Here is a 19827-nt window from a genome sequence, read left to right on the forward strand (position 1 = left end):
GACCCAGAGCACGGAAGGACCCCCTGCCGCCGAAATGCCGCCCTCCCAAATCCTGGTGCCCTAGGCGACGGCCTAGGTCGCCTAAATGGCAGCACTAGCCCTGAACACATGTATCGTTCTCGGCACAGGGATCTCATGGGGGCGTGGAGAAAAGTCGGACCAAATGTTGGCGCGGGGGTGGGGGGGGTGTGTAAGAGGCTACATGTTTGCACTTGATTGCACTGTGAAGGGATCATGGTGCACACAGAAGAGAGGACCAGTCATCAGTCTTGATCTAGTAGGAGCAACTCACCTGGTGTCCAGCAGATCAGGAAAACCAGCTGGAAGCAGCGAGAAATTTTGCACACGCTCTGGATGTTCCTGCTGGCGAAACCGTCATTCTCCATGTTCAGCAACCGCACCTCGTTGTTCCTCCTGCACCAGAGCTTCACTCTGCAGTAGAGGAACTGACAGACAGCGCCGTTCAACAGGCGCACGCACACGCTCCCCACCCCCGTGCCGTTCAACAGGCGCACGCACACTCGCTCCCCACCCCCACGCCGTTCAACAGGCGCACGCACACGCTCCCCACCCCCACGCCGTTCAACAGGCGCACGCACACGCTCCCCACCCCCGTGCCGTTCAACAGGCGCATGCACACTCGCTCCCCACCCCCGTGCCGTTCAACAGGCGCACGCACACTCGCTCCCCACCCCCGTGCTGTTCAACAGGCGCACGCACACTCGCTCCTCACCCCCATGCCATTCAACAGGCGCATGCACACTCGCTCCCCACCCCCCGCGCTGTTCAACAGGCGCACGCACACTCGCTCCCCACCCCCGTGCCGTTCAACAGGCGCATGCACACTCGCTCCCCACCCCCATGCCGTTCAACAGGCGCACGCACACTCACTCCCCACCCCCCGTGCTGTTCAACAGGCGCACGCACACTCGCTCCCCACCCCCGTGCCGTTCAACAGGCACACGCAGACTCGCTCCCCACCCCCACGCCGTTCAACAGGCGCACGCACAGTCGCTCCCCACCCCCACGCCGTTCAACAGGCGCACGCACATTCGCTCTCCATCCCCGTGCCGTTCAACAGGCACACGCACACTTGCTCCCCACCACCCCGCCGTTCAACTGGCTCACGCACACTCGCTCTCCCCCCCACGCCGTTCAACAGGCTCACGCACACTCGCTCTCCCCCCCGCGCCGTTCAACAGGCGCACGCACATTCGCTCTCCACCCCCGTGCCGTTCAACTGGCGCACGCACACTCGCTCCCCACCCCCACGCCGTTCAACTGGCGCGCGCACACTCGCTCTTCCCCCCCCATGCCGTTCAACAGGCGCACGCACACTCGCTCCCCACCCCCACGCCGTTCAACAGGCTCACGCACACTTGCTCCCCACCCCCCCGCCGTTCAACTGGCGCACGCACACTCGCTCTCCCCCCCACGTCGTTCAACAGGCTCACGCACACTCGCTCTCCCCCCCGCGCCGTTCAACAGGCGCACGCACACTCGCTCTCCCCCCCGCGCCGTTCAACAGGCGCACGCACATTCGCTCTCCACCCCCGTGCCGTTCAACTGGCGCACGCACACTCGCTCCCCACCCCCACGCCGTTCAACTGGCGCGCGCACACTCGCTCTTCCCCCCCATGCCGTTCAACTGGTGCGCGCACACTCGCTCTCCCCCCCACGCCGTTCAACTGGCGCGCGCACACTCGCTCCCCACCCCCCCGCCGTTCAACAGGCGCACGCACACTTGCTCCCCACCCCCCCCGCCGTTCAACTGGCGCACGCACACTCGCTCTCCCCCCCACTCCGTTCAACAGGCTCACGCACACTCGCTCCCCACCCCCTGCGCCATTCAACAGGCGCACGCACACTCGCTCTCCCCCCACGCCGTTCAATAGGTGCACGCAAACTCGCCTCCCCGCGCCGTTCAACAGGCGCATGCACACTCGCTCCCCCCCACGCCGTTCAACTGGCGCACGCACACTCGCTCTCCCCCCCACACCGCATGCACACTCGCTCCCACACACACACCACACGCACACTCGCTCCCACACACACACCACACGCACACTCACTCTCCCACACACACACCGCACGCGCACATGCTCTCCCACACACACACCGCACGCACACTCGCCCCCCCCACCGCACACACACTCGCTCTGCGCCCCAGGCCGCTTGCGGAGACTCCAGGCTACGGCAGTGACATGCTCACCGCACTGCAGCTGAGCACCAGCAGCAGGTACACGAAGAAGAGGATTTTCATCTCCAGGCCCGTGTCCTTCCCGCCCACGTCCTGGGAGACACAGGAAAAGCGCTGTGAGGCGGCTGCTTGGGGCTTTCTGCTGCCCCCTCCCCTGCTAGGCACCTCGTCTTACTGCTTGTGGCAGCGAGTGGGGGGGGGGGGCTCAGCCCTGCACTGCTCCGTTAGTCCCAGGCCAGGCCAGGCCAGGGCTTTACAGAACAAACACACAGCTGGGCCCAGCTGAGCCCAGAGGTGCAGCCCAGCCTCTCTCAGAGTAGCCGAAGTTTCAGTTCTTAACAGAGAACCCTGCTGGGGCATTAGCCTTCCCTCCTCCATCCCCCCTGCCCTTTGCCTGTCATGCACCCTACCCCCAGCCTCTCAGCTCCAGCTTCCCTTTGGGCCCAGGTGGCAGCAGGGGGCGGGAGAGCTGCCCCATGGCTAGAATGGTGGGCGGCCGGGAGGGGAAGCAATGGGTACTGGTTACCCAGTAAGGACAGTCCCCACCACCCCAGCCCCCGCAGGAGGGTAACAGCCATGAGCAATGGTGCACCTGGCTGGAAACAGCTGCTGCCTGGGAGAGCTTTTGAGCCAGGCTGAGGCTTTCTGGCACCCGGGTGCTGCTCAAGAAAAGGGAGGTGGAGGAAGCAGAGGCCGCGGAGCTCTCACCTTATAGCAGACGTCCTGGGAGCGGTGGATGAGGATCAGGCAGCTGAAAGCACATTGCTGTGTAAGTGGCGCTGGCTCCCAGCACCATCTCAGCATGTTGGGAAGGGGGAGCTCCCATCACGGCGGTGCAGTCTGCCTGCCAAGGCCATGTACCAGCGCCGTGCCCCAGAGCGCAGGGCCTTGTTCAGGGCACCTCTCTCCAGGGCACGAGCTGATGCTGGCAGAGTTCAGTGACAGGCTCCAGCAGCCGAACAGCTCTTCAGCAGCGGGCATGGCTGGAGCGGCTTTCAAGGATCCAGCTGTCACTCCAGCTGCGGTTCTGCAGTGCCAGGGGAGTTGGGCATCCTGCCCTGAGCCCTGCTGCTGGGCCCCACCCCACCTGGTTGCGAGATGGGACTCAGGGAGACCTGCAGGGGCAAGACTCGGAGCTAGTGTCACAACCCTTGGCTCAGGATCACTATGGGCTGGGCCTGCTCACTTCTGCACAGACCTGGGCGTAACGGTCCGGCCCCAGAGCACACTGTCGAGTTCAGAACAAGAGGCAGCCGAAGGCTCTGTGGGGCCTTCCTGGGGGAGGCTCAGGCTGCTGGAAGAGAGAAGGGGCCGGCTGCTGCTGCGAATGGACCGAAGCGCTACCTGGAGCAGTACAGGCTGTCGGCCCCTCGGGAGAGGTTGGCTGTATGGGGCATGACGGGTTCGAGGGACATGGGAGCGATGTCTCTCACCGACGTGCCTCTGAACAGCAGCTGGCCCAGGAACGTGAGGGCGGGGAGCAGCCTTGGCAGAGACAGACGGGGAGGGGAAAGGAAGAGCATGAGAGCCTGGGCATGCGGCGGGGAGTCGCCCCATGCACTGGGAAGGCTGTGCCTGGCCCCAGGTTGCAAAGGCGACAGCACATGCCAGCTGGGGCTCCCAGGGCACCACCTCTGACCCTGCATTAGAGATGGGGACCCTGAGGCCGAGGGAGCTGCAGTCACTAGTCAGACTGGGGCTGTGTTATGCTGGTCACTTCTCCCAGGCCAGGCTGCACAGCCGTGGCGGAGCCAGGAGGGGAATGCGGGACGCCCTTGCCTGGAGCTGTGAGCCAGGACAGCATGTGGCTTCCCCGAAACTGGTGATGCTGGCCAGAGCCAGACAGCGCGGGCAGGTGTCCCGCAGGCCCTGCGGCTGTACCGCACTGGTCACTGCTCACAGGCCTGAAGGGCAGTGAGGGGGGCCTGGGGCGCGCAGCTTTGTACCAATCCAAACCCACAAATCAAAGCCCAGCGGGGCAGCACCTACCAGGCCAGGATGTAGGGCAGGCAGTGCTGCGCCCTCTCCATGCACCTGCTTCTCTCCTGCAGCGGAGAAGAGCTGGGTCAGAAAGGGCCGCAGCCTCGCCGCAGGGCTAGAGATGGGGCCTGGATACTGAAATTGGAGTGTCTAGCGCAGAGCCGGGTCCAGAGACAGGGCCTATTGTCCCGTGGGACTCACAGGAATGTGCAGCCCTTAACAGTAGCATTAAAACCATGTAGGAGGGGACCACCTGGGGTCCCAAAAGCTGCTGCTCTGCACTTGCGTGGGTGCGTCTCTGAACCACTCACTCAGGCTGACCATTCTCAGAGCAGCCCGGGCCCCCAGGGGCCCCCAGAGGGCGAGCTGGGGGGCCGAGTGCTGTGCCTGGGGATGTGGGCATCACATTACAATACACACATGGTAGAATAGGGAACAGGCTGCCCCAGGCACCCGCTTGCCACTGTTCGTGTCCCATTGACACAACACCCACTACTAGCCAGGGCGCCAAGGTAACCCGCTGCCAGCTAGAGAACACCGAGACCTACTCGCTGCTGAGCAACCTGGCTAGGAGCTTGTGGCCCATCCTGCTCCCTTTCCTCCCCTACCAAGTTGTAGGTGAGTGACCACAGCACCACCCCCCAATCTCAGGCCAGGGCCAGGGGCTGGCAGGTCTGTGGGACGCTCACGGCATGGCCTGTCCCTGCCTGGAGGCATGTGGTGTAACTCTTCCGCCCGTTTGTCTCTCTGGTTCCCCAGTTGTGTGTGTCTGGTCTTCTGAGGAGCTGCCACCAGTAGCTCCATCTGGCCCCTGGCCTGGTTGTGCCCGGTGGGAGAGAAGGACCGCCTCAGGCATTACAGCAGGATGGGGAAGGAAGGCCTGGTCAGCCCCTACCTGCAGAGCTGTCTCGTGCGTCACTCTCCAGCCACGGATGGTGTGGTTCACCTCGTACGCATAGACAATGACCATCAGGAAGGAGATGGCGTAGAACATCTGAGCAAGAGAGAAACTGAGGGTCACACCCAACAACAATCCCACCTGCAGGCTTCCAGGGTGAGCCAGGAGCCTCGCTGGGCCCCCATTCCCACTAGCCTTTTCTGCCTTCTCCATGCCTAGGGGCCTGGTGTCAGCGCTGCTCCCAATAACCCCAGGGGATGTGAGCATTGTCCAGTCTGGTAACGACACCACCATGACACCAGCATGTCAGAGGAGGGGAAAGGAACCAGCACCTGGGCATGAATCTCACACCCCCCACATCTATCCCCACAAAGGCTCTTACTGGGGCCTCCCTCATGGCTCTCCAGCCATGTTGCATAGCAGGGCCTGATGGTGGCCATCTTGGCTGACACACACGGGTTCAAACCAGGACCATCTGGAGCTGAGCACATGAGTAGCCACAGCCTGACCTCACCATAGCGGGGCCTGAAACGGATTCCCACCAGCACGGCCACGTGACGCGCTGACGAGTGGGTTCCACGTGCTCCCGGTAGTGGAGCTGGATCTGGGCAGGCCGTGGCACAGAACAGGCCCGCGGTAGCCAACAGGCTCAGCCACACAGTGGTCCCTGGCTCCTCTAATAACACATGACCACATCCCTGAAACACGTCCCCCATCCCCACAGGTTAGCTCAGAGGATCCATGTGGGCTCAGACTTAGCACTCACAACAGGCTCCAAAACATGGTTCTTCCCCGAGCTACGGGAGCCAGTGGCTACCACCCCAGTGCAAAGGGCAGCAGGTGTCCCATGCCTGGACTGCAGTAACCCACATGGGACCGTGGCTCCTGAAATCTCAGTTGAGCCTTTGGCTCAAACGGGCTTGGAAAAGACATGGTCACGTGGAGTCAAAACTGTCTGGAAGCCCTTCAACCCAGGGCAAGCAGAGCAGGCTGGCCCCCTTGAGAGCAGGCCCCATCAGTTGCCGTTACTGGGGCCGGCCCGTTAAGGCATTGAGGGTGGTTTTGGGTCCCGGGGGCTCCTGTGGCTGGCACGCCAGGGCTCTGTGAATTGCTGAGTGGCACTCAAACCCAGAGGCCCTGCAGGCAGGTGGAGTAGGAGACAGCGAGCAAGGGGCTGGCTGCCAGGGAAGGGAGGACATGCCGCACAGGAAGGGCTGAGGGTAAAGTAGCAGGAGAAAGCGGCTGGGGCAGGGTGGAGCGGGCAAGGGCTGGAGGCCCAGGGCTGGTTCTGATTCAGGCGACCTAGGCCAGTGTTGTCAACAGAGGCGGAAGGAAACCCCACTTCCACTGGCGTCGCCATGGGAGGGCTCTGGAGCCATAAAGCCCAGGGAGGGACCAGAGCTGCATCGCCCTGGGGTGCTGGGGTGAGCACTGCACCTGGGGCGGGTGAAGGGCTGAGGTGTGGCATCGTCTCCCCAGGGCAGGGGTTGATTCTCCATCCTGGGAACAATCCTGGCCTGGCCCCTGCCTGTGAGGGCTCTAATACTCCCAGAGTGGAGGGCACAGCTCAGCACACCATGTGCAGACGCAGCCTGACGCACCCACCGCACTAACAGTTCCAATCTGCAGCTCTACCAGGGGACGCGGCTTCTAGAGAAACAGCAGCAGCAGCGATTTTTGAGCAGGGCACAATCATTGCCAGCCCCAGCCCGCATGTCGACCCCCGTGCAATCGCACCCCCACCCCCACCTGTGCTCACCATGGCCAGCATCAGGCCGTAGGGGCAGAACTCGTAAGCCAGGACAAAGAGCTGGGCTGGAAGGAGCTGGATGGAAGCCGTGATGATCAGCACCAAGGCAGCCAGGAAGTCTGCCAGGGACAGCAGGAAGAGGGGGCGCAGCTATGGGGAAGGCAACAAGGTTCGTTAGGGACGATGCTGCCAGCAGGGAGCAGCCCCTTTTCCCCTGCCTCTCTCCCTCCCCAGCACCTATCAGTCTCCCTTGCTCCACATGGTGTGTGGTCCAGAGCTTCTCTGCTCTCCCCTGAAGGTGATGCCCTCCTGGCCTAGCACTCCATCTCCTCCCACTTGTGCCCTCTTCCTCATGCTACCCCTGTGCCCGGAGGCGGGAGGGAACAGGCCAAGGAGAGCTGGCATGGATTCGGTGCTGCAGCCAGCCTGTAATTCCAGCAACCAATGAGCACGCAAAGCAAACGCTCCTGCTGGGCTGACCAAGCCATGGGGCAGGCCGGCCTAGGGCAGCTGTTGCCCCGCTCCTCCTTTCCCCGACCCAAACGGACTGGGCCATCACCGATCTCTCAAGACTGCCCTTAGAAGCAGCCACCACACGGAGTCCCACGCAGAGTCGTCTGACCAGCTCCTGCCTGGTGTCAGGGTGAACACACGCAGTCTGGTAGCAGGGGCTCTGAAAACCCCATGGATTATGGGGTTTTCCCCATGACCCGCAGCTGCTCCAGCTAAACACCAGGAAACACAGATCCAAAGAAATGGGTATTCCAGGGTTGGCCAGGGCTACAGTGAACTGGCCACGGGATTAGGATGGACTATTATGGGGCATGATTAAAACCTCTTGGGCATGAACTGCCCCGTGAGATCTCACACTCTCCACTTCTCTAAAAATCCAGGGAGTCTCGAGTCTGCAACAGACCTGGCTGTGGAAGCACCTCCCCCTGATTGTGGCTACAGCAAGGACCGAGCTGCTTCCGACGAGGCTGAAATGGAGATAGAGCCACTGGTTAGTCTCCGTCGCACACAGCCAGCCATGCATGGTGTCCATCGATCAGTCTGCACACAGCACAGCTAACATCCCTTTAACCTCTCCTTGAGCCTGGGCTCTGACACAGGTCTGGGGCTTGGGGAGGTCCCCACTTTGCACCCAGGCTCCCGGCTGGGATATCCGAAGTGCAAGGCGCTCATGTGAGTTACCAGCAGCTGCTTTCTGAACTGGGAACAGGATCAGACTTCAGACCCCTCCTGCCTCCCAGCCCGTAACGTCCCAATCTCTCTCCATCCTGGTCACTTGGGGGGCTGGAGTCCAGGTGCCAGCGCTCCCTGCTGCAGTGGGGCTCACGCTGGTTCCTAGACTGCACAGAGAGAAGAGCCAGGGGACAGTGGGGACTGGAAAGGAGCTGGTATATGGCAACGGAAAAGCACTGAGGGAGATGGCTTCCCGCTGGACTGCTGCCTCCTGCTGGTGGAATCATGCACCAGCAACCTTGACACAAGCCCCATCGTAGGCTGCTCACTTACCTACCTCCCCAGTGGAGATGGCCATTGGTGGCTTCCAGAGGGGCCCTGGGATGTTAGGGGACGTAGTGGTCTCCAGAAGGAAAGGTGGATTCCACAGTCCCCTCCCACTGTGGACAAGACTGGACAGGATGAGGGGGAAAACCCAGGCGCTGGGGATAATGCATCCCAAATGACCGCGCAAGCTGGATGCAGGAGCATGCAGGGTCAGACCCCAAAGGTATCACTATGGCTTGGGACCTGCACTGGCACTGCCTGGCTACCTAAGAGCACCCCCAGAACCTGGCTCCATCCTGCATGTGTCTCTAGTGTAGGGATGGGCAGAGGCCTCGATGATGCAGATATCTGAGCTCTTACATTATCTCCCCACAGAAGGGGGCCAGCAGCTAGCACGGGGGCTACCAGGGGAAAGAGCGCAGCCAGTGGCCAGGAGCAAAGTGCATCCACATTGGCCCCTGCCTATCCTGACTCCAGCAGGTCTTGGGACAGGCCTCAGGTAAGCGGACCCACCTCAGAGATGAGGCCCCCAGGTAGACGCGAGTCAGCACAAAGATCTAAAAGAAGAAAGGGAGATGACGGCGGGTTAATCACGTGTCCCGTGGCCTTGATTCAATTCCTCGCCAGTGCAAGCCAAGGCTCTGCCCTCCACTGCTCAGCGAGCACCCCACTTCGCCTGGCAGCAGCGCTTGGCCACCCGAGACCCTCCCAGCCAGGTCACCAGCAGGGAACTTGCCCCAGCTGAGCCAGCTGTTTGTCAGTGGAACAGAGCAAGACATTGAACCCCGGGCAGGCTCCATTCCACTCAGCAGTGTAAACAGCCAGAGATAGGGAGGCGGGGGGAAGGGGCTCTAACCTCCAGCAGGGACATACTAGAAAATAGGCAGAAAAGACCCTGGTTTAACATCGCAAACACGGAGCAGTGCATGTTACAAGCTGGGTGCAGAGTCCATGCGGGGGCATGCATTGCTGCGGGCGAGGACGCTCACCGGCTGGCTTGTAATGCTGCCAGGGAGCTGGCTAAAGGTGGGGTGATGGAAAATGGATTTTCAGACAGAATTTAAAAAAACGCGTCTAGTTGGGTGGGTAGAACCAGTTTTTTTTCCCCAGTAAAGCCTTGAGTTCTTGGCTTAAAAATACCCGATGGGTTGGGTTGGGGTGGGGGAGGGGTCATTGGTTTTGTTTTGGGGTTTGGTTTGTTTTACACTGAAACTGTCAGAAAACAAGGCTTTTGTAGGGTTGTTTTTTTTAAAATCTGGATCTCACACAAGGCATCATCTGGAATTTTTCAACCAGCTCCAGGAGCTGTCAGAGAAACCTGGTGACTTCTCCCAGACTCTCCTTGGCAGCAGCACAAGTAGGACCAGACACTATTCGTGCCTGATGCTCTGCCGTTAACAGCAGGCCTGGGGAAACTGATCTGATGATCCTGGGGTGTGCTAGTCTCCCAGCAAAGGGACATCCAAACTAAGCAGGATAATGGGCCGGAATAGGGAACAATCCTGCCCTGGCCTCAGGAGCTTGGCCGGAGAAGGTCTTTGCCTTCTGCACTCACTGTGTGCCCCTGAAGAGGAGTCGGTGGGGGTGGTGATTTGGCTCTGGTACCCTGTCCTACCAGTATCCTGGGTGGGGTTTCGCCGGCTTCTGCCAGGCTAGCTCAGGAGAACAGCACAAAGTGCTTGCCAGGGTGAGAGAGAGAGAGGAGCAAAAGGTGCTTGATTCTCCCTTCAGTGTCTCTGGGAGACCAGCAAGAAGCCCTGCTCTGGAGTTTGCTCCCCCTCATTCCCAGACCGGGGTGCAGCCCCCTCCCCTGCTAACAGGGGAGATGGCTGGTTGCTGTAAGGGGAGGAGCAGCCTCGCTTTAGCCTCAGCCCATGGGATGCTCCCCTGCCAGCATCGCTGGGTCACACAGAATCCTTTCCCTCTGCCTCGTCTGGGTCACAGCAGCCTGGGAATGGGGAGTTCCCGACAGCAGCTTCTGGCTACATCGCCTCTCTGAAACGCTGCGTCTGGCACCGTGTGCCCCCCCCCCCCAAACAGTACCGCTTCCCCCAGTTACAGATGGAGAGAAAATGAGCCATGAAGAGACAGATGGGGTTGAATGACTCAGACAGAGACAACTAAAGCTCCCGGAGAGACAGGCCATCCTACAACTCATTTGGAGGATAGAACAGCTGAATCCTGGTAAGAAAGAGCTAGATTGACAGGCACAGAGCATAAGCTACAGCCTCTGAGAAATGCAGCTCAGTTCCAGAGAGGAAACACCATCAATCATCTTCCACACAGCACGAGGGGGAGTCCTACAGCATGCACTGTGCAGCTGGGAAATACATCAGATCCACCTCCCTGCAGGCGCTCAGTTCTCGGGTGGATCCAGGAGTGTCCCCTGAGCCCATCTAGGCTGGACATACTGTTCAGTGCATGGGGAGGTGACCTGCTGGCTACCACTGAGCTGGTGAGTGTGTGCAGAGCACCTGTGATTTTGCTGGGGTCTCTATAGCCCTGGTTCGTGCGTGTGGGTTGGTACCTTGTCGTTGGACAGCGCTGACACGTTGTTCCCTCCACTCGTTGTGTCCATGCTGGCTGTAGCCTCTTCTGTTGATTCCAGAGCAAAAAGCCTCCCAGCTCCTCCTCCTAGGCTGGGCTCCTGCAGGCGGTGGTGGTGCTCAGCACCTGGGAGCCTTTCTCCCTTGCAGGCTGCTGTTGACTGAACCGCTGCTGTAACCTTTGCTTGTTTGGTTTGTTCCACACCCCTGTCATGGGAGGGCGTTGCACCGAACACAGTCTGGAGCGTGCGGCCGGAGCAACCTGCCCAGCCAGCCTTCCACTATCTCACAAAGGGGCCGAGGGAGAAGCCTTCCCTTGATGCCCTGCAGCCTCCCAGAGCACCCTGGAGCCACCATGGCTGGAGCAAGGTGGGGATTAGATATCCGGCCCAAGCCAGTGAGTCCAGAGGGATTGCAAGAGGGGACAAATCACCTCTCTCTGTGCATAGCTCATCACCCCAGACTCCTACCCATATCCCTGCTACATCACCCAGGGAGGGGGCAGGGGTGACATAACTCACAAGCTGAGGGGCCAGGCAGGAACCCAAAACCCCAAACCCTAAAACGGTGTAAAAGGTGCAAAATTCAACACTAGCCACCCCCTCCCCCGCTTCCTTTCACTCACACCTTCACCAGCTCCTGAGCATGCACCTCACAGCTGCTCGGCCCAATGCGTGGCTGCAAGTCGTACATCACCTCGCACAACCACTCTGAATTTAACCCATTGGTTCAGTGCCACTCAACTGCTCCTGCTCTTGTGGCTCAGACAGGTGACAACATCGTCACATACAGCGCTGTACAGAGGGCGCCCCACTTCCCCGACGTGGGCAAACATGATCTCCACGCTACAGCAGCGGGAAACTGTCACGGAGCGTGGGGGGGTCCGGCCCGGCACCCCTCTTCCTGGGACTCTCAGTGACTCTCAGCCAGCCAGTAACACAGAAGGTTTATTGGACAACAGGAACACAGGCTACAGCAGAGCTTGCAGGCTCAGTCGGGACCCCTCAATCGAGTCCTTCTGGGGTTTCAGGGTGCTTGGATCCTAGCTAGGATACCCTGAATTCCGCCCATCCAGCCCCAAACCGAAACTGAAACTAACCCCCTCCTGCCGGCCCCTTCTTTGCAAAAAGTGTTGACCTCCGACCCCCCCTTTCCTAGCTCAGGTTACAGGTGCAGGTATAGTCCATCCCCTAAAGTCCTCCCCTGCTCTCCCATCCCCCATGCAGACATCCCCTACTCCACCACAGAAACTAAGGCCTAGAGTGAGGAAGGGAGTCTCCGCACCAGGAATGCCAGCTCCTGGCCCCGAGGCACAGGACACCATGCTGCCTTCAGAGATGGTTTCATTGGCTCCTCGTGGGCGGGGCCATAGTTGTGATAGGAACAGTGTGTGCAGGCTGTGTGGGGCTCTGCGCTGTCAGGGCATGAGTGAACACAGCCCAGTTCTTTCCAACACAGCTCTTTGTTGCCAATAGAATCAGTCTGAACATGACTGAAATTAGACCAGTTGGAGGAGGGCAGCTGAGAGAAGCCTTTGAGGACAGGACGGAGGCTAGTCAGCTAGCAGGCTTTGCGAACACAGGAAAGGTAAGTCTGGCCGTGTTGGCCCGGAACATGCAGAAGGAAATTCACACGATAATGCAAAGGAACAGATTGCATGTTTAATGAGGCCCATGTTTAACAACCGTTGGCATATGACTTCATACACACACAAACCCTTCAATAAAAACATTCCCAGTGCTGTAGGGTGAAGGATGTCTGTGCAAAGCCCCACCCAGCTGCAGCTCTCCAAGCGGGAGGAGGGAAGAGACTGACGCTGAGTCACTTACTGGCCCGAGCACAGGACTGGAGCCAGGAACACCCAAGAACCTGATCTCTTCTGATACTACCTCCCTTTGCAGATTTGGGCAGGTCCCAGGCTCTCTGCCTCAGATTTCCCCCGGTGGGAGACGGACCAATCCTTCTCTTCTGGGCAGTGTTTTGAGGGATGCAAAGCACCACACTGCAGAAAGGGGGAAGCTACTGTGATAATTATTGAAGTTTGAAAGCCACCTTCTGCCTTGTGGCAGTCTATGCTAACTCCTCACCACTTCCATCAGCCTGGCTGAGGAGCCCCAGAGGGCTTCCGGAGCAGCGACGTGGCTACATGGAATGGTTCAGGCTCCGAGCTGTCTGTTCACCAGCTGCCACATTCTCAGTACAAAATGCTCTCGCCGCACTGCTGACCCCAGGAAAGGGACATTGGGGGAACAGCTGGATTATGTAGATTTGAGAGGGAAACGCATGAAATCTAGGACAGAGCATTTCCAGCAGCAGGACAGGGCTTTCCCCACTTCCAGGTAATCCGTTGCTTCTCAGACATAGCTGAGTACTGGCAGCTCCCTTGACTCTACACAGCAAGTCCATGCAACAAGATGCCAGTCACCCAGCAACAAGATTATGAAGTCAGGGACAGCACTGAAGGCAGAAGACTCAACCTACTCAACTCTGCTGCTCCCTTTTGCTTATGTTTCAACACATGGCCTCGTTACACCAACCTGTCTAACACCCTATATAACACAAACTTCTCTCACACCCTCCTGCTCAGCGTGCTGCAGCTCACACTGACAGACATACTTTGTTTTTTAAGTCAAAATAAGCCAAGATTGAAGAAAATCAGTTACGGAGTGTTAAAGTTATGAACATTTCAAGTCAGTAAGTTGAAACTTCTGAGGTTAGATCAATTCAAACTCAGAGCAGTTTGCACCATTGCAAAGCCAGGAAGCATTTTAGCTTTGATTCTGTCTGATCTGTGAGCACTGGCTGCTTGCTCTTGTGATTCTGAGAGCAACTCTTGTTCCACTGCAGATTAGAGCATGCACAGCTGACTAGCAAGGCTGGCATACAGGCCCAGTGTTGAGGGGCCATGAGTACTAATCACCAAAGCTTCAAGGACCAAGCCTTGTTCACAGAACAGTGACTGGGAAAAGCTCAGCGATAACCCTGGAATAAGCTGCCACAGGTGGATGTAGAATCCGCATCCCTTCAGATTTTCTAGGCTACAGCAGTGATCTTTCAGGCATGGTCTTGGGATGATCAAGTCAGAGTAGAGAAACCACCATTCATTCTCTTATTCTACAGTCCTTTCCAAATAATCGTAGGACTGGAAGGGATCTCGATAGGTCATCTTGTCCAGTCCCCTGCACTCATGGCAGGACTAATTATTATCTAGACCAGTGGTTCTCAAGCTTTTGTACTGGTGACTCCTTTCATATGGCAAGCCTCTGAGTGTGACTCCCTTATAAATTAAAAACACCTTTTTATATATTTAACACCATTAAATGCTGAAGACAAAGTGGGGTTTGGGGTGGAGGCTCGCAGCTCATGACCCCCTGAAGGGTCCTGACCCCAAGTTTGAGAACCCCTAATCCAGACCATCCCTGACAGGTGTTTGTCTAACCTGCTCTTTCCACAACCTCCCTGGGCAATTTATTCCAGTGCTTAACACCCTGACAGTTAGGAATTTTTTCCTACCTAAACCGCCGTTGCTGCAATTTAACCCCATTGCTTCTTGTCCTATCCTCAGAGGTTAAGAACAACAATTTTTCTCCCTTCTCCTTGTAACACCTTTTATGTACTTGAAAACTGCTATCATGTCCTCTCTCAGCCATCTCTTTTCCAGACTAAAAAGACCCAGTTTTTTCAATCTCTCCTCATAGGTCATGTTTTCTAGGCCTTCAATCATTTTTGTTGCTCTTCTCTGGACTTTCTCCAATTTGTCCACATCTTCCCTGAAATGTGGCACCCAGAACTAGACACAATACTCCAGTTGAGGCTGTATCAGTGTGAAGTAGAGTGGAAGAATTACTGCTTGTGTCTTTGTGACAGACCCAGACCAGTGGGGTACAGGAGTCTGGTAGAGGAAAATATACTGGTCACTGGATGAGTAGTTTTCTGTTCCCTGAGTGACCAGAGCAGAGGCTGCACTAGAGTAGTCAGGAAGCTGCTAGAACCAATTAAGGCAGACAGGCTGATTAGATCACCTGCAGCCAATCAAGGCAGGCTAATCAGGGCACCTGGGTTTAAAAAGGAGCTCACTCCAGTCAGGGGAGGAGGAGCCAGAGGAGAGGAAGTGCGTGTGAGGAGCTGGGAGCCAGAGGCGCAAGGAGCTGAGAGTGAGAGGGTGTGCTGCTGGAGGATTGAGGAGTATAAGCGTTATCAGACACCAGGAGGAAGGTCCTGTGGTGAGGATAAAGAAGATGTTTGGAGGAGGCCATGGGGAAGTAGCCCAGGGAGGTGTAGCTGTCACACAGCTGTTACAGGAGGCACTATAGACAGCTGCAATCCACAGGGCCCTGGGCTAGAACCCAGAGTAGAGGGCAGGCCTGGGTTCCCCTCAAACCTCCCAACTCCTGATCAGACACAGGAGGAGTTGATCCAGACTGTGGGGAAGATCACTGAGGTGAGCAAAATCTGCCAATAAGCGCAGGACCCACCAAGCTAGAGGAGGAACTTTGTCACAACTGGTGTTAGGAGTGGGATCTGGTGTGCACAGCGCGGCAGAAGGAGGAGGGTGATTTAAAAAAAAAAAAGTAGAGGGTTTATTTTTTTTTCACCACAATGGATGACCTAGTGCGGGCATTGATACAAGCTATGGCGGCCCAGCAGGAGGCTACCCGTGTCCAGGCAGCTGCCCAACAGGAGGCAGTGCAGCTGCAGCAAGAGACTAATTGCCTGCTGATGGACCAGGCTTCTCAAGACCGGGCTATGTTGTGGGAACTGGTAAAGACCCTTACAGAGCTGAACCGTGGCCATGATGGGATGCAGATCATACAGGCCAGCCATTGGCTGCAGAAAATGACCCGGGAGGATGACATAGAGGCATACCTTCTGGCCTTTGAGAGGACAGCCCTACAGGAGGCCTGGCCTCGAGATCAGTGGTCTGGCCTCCTTGCCTCATTCCTGTGTGGGGAGGCCCAGAAGGCCTACTATGATCTGCCTGAAGAGGCAGCAGCAGACTACCCCCAGCTGAAAGCAGAGATCCTGGCCAGATCTGGGGTAACAACTGCAGTGCAGGCCCAACGGTATCACGAGTGGAGGTACCAGGAAAACAAAACTCCACGGTCCCAATTGTATGACCTCATCCATCTCGCACGAAAGAGGTTGCAAACGGAGTCCTGAAGAGATACTAGAGGTTCTGGTCATCAACCGATACATGAGGGGACTTCCGCCAGACCTTCGTGCCTGGGTAAGCCAGAACGAACCCTCCACCTATGATGAGGTTGTCACACTGGTAGAGAGGCGAAGGACAGCGAGGGAACTGACCCGACCAGTTAAGTAAGAGGCACCCCGGGTTAAACTAGCAGCACCAAGCCCTAGAGCTCAGGTGACTGGGCCACCAGGAGGGCCCAGGTGGAAAAAGAGAAGGGCTGAAGGCTCATCAGAGGCCACAAAGAGTCGGAGCACGGAGGGAGAAGAGGATCATGATGTTAGATTGCCCAAACCAAGCGACCAGGGAATGCCTAGGGCTCCATACAGATGTTATGCCTGTGGGGAGTGGGGACATATAGCTGCACAGTGTCCCAATGCTGAGGAGATGATGCAGTGTAACCTGGGGAACTGGGCAGACCCATGCTCCCTAATCCACCTTGTGGAGGTCTCACTAACTCCACATATATACACCAGATCAGTAAAGCTAAACGGGGTAGAGACCATAGCACTGGTTGATTCGGGGAGTGCTATCACGCTTGTCTCAGGGAAGCTTGTGAAGTGTAGTCAGCTGCTGCGGGCTAAGTATACAGGGATAACATGCGTCCATGGGACAGTTGGTTATTACCCCATCCCAGTAAAACTCGAGATTCAGGGGAACTCTACTGAGGTAGCAGCAGGTGTAGTCCCTAAACTCCCATACCCGGTGCTCAGAGGGAGGGACTTCCCAGGGTTTGGAGACTTACTTTCAGTAGGAGGATTGGAGGAAAAGGGGAACCCTGAAGTTAGTGAGGCATCCACAGTAGACTGTCAACCCCTAGGTCTTCTCTGAAATATCCCCAGATTTATTTTCCATTCCGAAACAGGGTAGAAAGTCAAAAAGGGAAAGGAGGGCAGCTAAGGCCTTGGGAACCCGAATACTGACTCAAAGCCAGAGGGTCGCTCTCGTAGGTAGGCGGACCTGAGCAGCTGAAAAGGAGGCCACCCAGGAGGGAGAAGCACCCAAGTCTGACCCCCACCCTAATGCTTCTGAACCAGTAGAGGCAACAGAGACTGGGCCCCTAGATCTTGGTCAGATTAGCCCGGAAGAGGAAATTTTGGACGGGACCAGGCTGAAGACCCAAGGTACAATAACCTTAGAAAGGAGATGACTGAAATAGATGGGGTTCCCATGGAAGGGAAAACCCAGGGACCAGGACTCTACTTCATAATGAAGAAGAATCTCTTATACTGGGTTGCACCAGTACAGGGGCAGAAGGTACAGCAGATCCTAGTACCTCAAAAACACTAGAACGCTGTATTAAGTCTTGCTCATAGTCATCTTTTGGGGGGGCATTTGGGAGTAGAGAAAACCCTGGCACGAGTCCTACGACGGTTCTTCTGGCCCGGAGTACATGAAGGAGTGCGGAGGTACTGTGCGTCCTGCCCGGAGTGTCAGCTGCACAGTCCCCGTCCCCACCTGAGGGCACCTTTAGTACCCCTTCCCATCATAGAGGTCCCCTTCCAGCAAACAGCCAAGGACCTAGTGGGACCCCTGGAGAAGACGGCTCGGGGCCACCAATATATACTTGTTGTTTTGGACTATGCTACTCACTACCCAGAAGCCGTCCCCCTGCGGAACACAGCCTCTAAAATAGCCAAAGAGCTGGAGAGGATCTTTGCCCGAGTGGGGCTACCAAAGGAGATATTAACAGACCAAGGAACCCCATTTATGTCAAAGCTAATGAAGGACCTCTATACGCTGCTCCATATACATACCCTGAGAACTTCAGTCTACCATCCGCAGACTGATGGGTTGGTAGAAAGGTTTAACCGAACCCTCAAGGCTATGATACGGAAGGTAGTAAGTGGGGACGGGAAGGATTGGGACACCCTACTACTCTATCCTATGTTTGCTATCCAGGAGGTACCTCAGGCCTCAAATGGGTTGTCTCCCTTCGAGTTATTATACAGGCGTCACCTCCGTGGCATACTAGATATCGCCAAAGAGATCTGGGAAGAGGAACACAATGAGGGGAGAAATATAATAGAACATGTAATACAGATGCGAGACCAGATAGCCCGGGTCACTCCTATTGTATGGGAACATTTAGAAAAGGCTCAGGAGGCCCAGAGAACCCATTACGATCGCCAGGCAAAAGTCCGACAGTTCCAACCAGGGGATCGAGTGATGGTGTTGGTATCCATGGCAGAAAGCAAGCTTCTGGCCCAATGGCAGGAACCCTTTGAGATGGTTGAACCCGTGGGGGAAGTAACCTACAAGGTGCGGCAGCCAGGACGCCGAAAACAAGAACAGATTTATCACATCAACCTTCTGAAACCCTGGCATGCACAAGTGGCATGCATAACTGTCCAAAAAGACCTAACCCAGGAAAACAAGCCTTCCAAACAGGTGAGAGTGTCTCCTGATTTAACAGCAGACCAGAAGAATGAGGTGTCTGAGATGATCTTCCGGAACCAAGATGTGCTCTCGACAAAACCGGGTCGAACAACTGAGACGTATCACCACATCGTCATGAACCCTGGGGCCAGAATAACAATGAGGCCCTATCGGGTGCCAGTGGCCAAAAGGGAGGAAATAAAAGCAGAAGTGTAAAAAATGCTGGAGTTGGGGATCATTGAAGAATCCCACAGTCAGTGGTCCAGCCCAATTGTGCTGGTGCCCAAACCTGATGGCACCACAAGGTTTTGCAACGACTTCCGGCGACTAAACGATGTATCCCAGTTCAATGCGTACCCCATATCTCGCATAGATGAGCTAGTGGACCATCTGGGTAATGCCCAGTATTTGACTACTCCAGACTTGACAAAGGGGTACTGGCAGATTCCCCTTGCGGAAGACGCAAAGGAAAAGACTGCATTCTCTACACCAGAGGGTCTTTTTCAATATACTGTCCTCCCTTTTGGACTACATGGGGCCCCAGCTACTTTCCAGCGCCTCACGGACAAGCTATTACGCCCGCATAACAGTTATGCTGCTGCCTACTTGGACAATGTGATCATTCATACCCCAGACTAGGAAACCCACCTAGAGAAGGTGGAGGCAGTCCTTGATACCTTCAGGCGAGCTGGCCTTACAGCAAACCCTGACAAGTGCGCTGTGGGGTTTACAGAGGCCAAATATCTTGGGGTTTTACCAGACCTTTTCCCACAATGTAGCCAAGTGAACAAGTTGGAGGCCATCCAAAATTGGCCCTGATCACGTCGCAAGAAACAAGTCTGGGCATTCCTAGGTGTAGTGGGGTATTACCGACGATTTATCCCCCACTTTGCCACAAGGGCAAGCCCCCTGACAGACCTAGTGAAAGTCCGTGGACGTGATCTGGTGAGGTGGTCTGACGCAGCAGAGGAAGCATTCACAGACCTACGAACTGCCCTCTGCAGTAACCCCATACTGATAGCCCCTGATTTCACCAAGGAATTTATCTTGCAGACAGATGCATCGGAAGTAAGGTTGGGGGCCCTCTTATCACAGATGGTCAGGAAGGAGGAACACCCAATTCTCTACCTCAGTAGGAAACTCCTTCCGAAGGAACAAAAATATGCAGTGGTGGAGAGAGAGTGCCTTGCCGTAAAATGGTCCATAGAAGCATTGCACTACTACTTGCTCGGGCGCAGATTTGTCCTCGTGACCGACCATGCCCCTCTTCAATGGCTGCAGCAGAACAAGGAGAAGAACACAAGGGTGACCAGGTGGTTCTTATCCCTCCAACTTTTCCAGTTCCATGTGCAACACAGAGCAGGGAGCTGTCAC

General features: G+C 56.7%; 1 protein-coding gene across 6 annotated transcripts in view; it reads right to left on the reverse strand.

The window, feature by feature from the left end:
- LOC115637137 (transmembrane protein 116-like) overlaps nucleotides 1–19827 on the reverse strand; it is a 36907-nt gene that overhangs the window by 12013 nt on the left and 5067 nt on the right. For 4 of the 6 annotated variants that reach the window (XR_003997215.1, XR_003997195.1, XM_030538366.1 and 1 more), the window contains exons 1-10: nucleotides 10868–11497; nucleotides 8854–8897; nucleotides 7745–7808; nucleotides 6838–6978; nucleotides 5076–5174; nucleotides 4190–4245; nucleotides 3545–3685; nucleotides 2909–2951; nucleotides 2213–2293; nucleotides 293–446 (exon numbers count right to left, since the gene is read on the reverse strand). Coding sequence is in view for 4 of the 6 variants with exons in the window: in XM_030538366.1 (XP_030394226.1) it covers nucleotides 293–446; nucleotides 2213–2293; nucleotides 2909–2951; nucleotides 3545–3685; nucleotides 4190–4245; nucleotides 5076–5174; nucleotides 6838–6978; nucleotides 7745–7808; nucleotides 8854–8897; nucleotides 10868–10918 (874 nt within the window). In the remaining 2 variants the exon portion in view is untranslated. Of the gene's footprint in view, nucleotides 1–292; nucleotides 447–2212; nucleotides 2294–2908; nucleotides 2952–3544; nucleotides 3686–4189; nucleotides 4246–5075; nucleotides 5175–6837; nucleotides 6979–7744; nucleotides 7809–8853; nucleotides 8898–10867; nucleotides 11498–19827 lie in introns of those variants that run through there. The other 2 variants (XM_030538232.1, XM_030538446.1) reach the window with 2 other exon arrangements.

The sequence above is a fragment of the Gopherus evgoodei genome, chromosome 1 (genome assembly GCF_007399415.2).
Source record: "Gopherus evgoodei ecotype Sinaloan lineage chromosome 1, rGopEvg1_v1.p, whole genome shotgun sequence".
Classification (NCBI taxonomy): domain Eukaryota; kingdom Metazoa; phylum Chordata; order Testudines; family Testudinidae; genus Gopherus; species Gopherus evgoodei.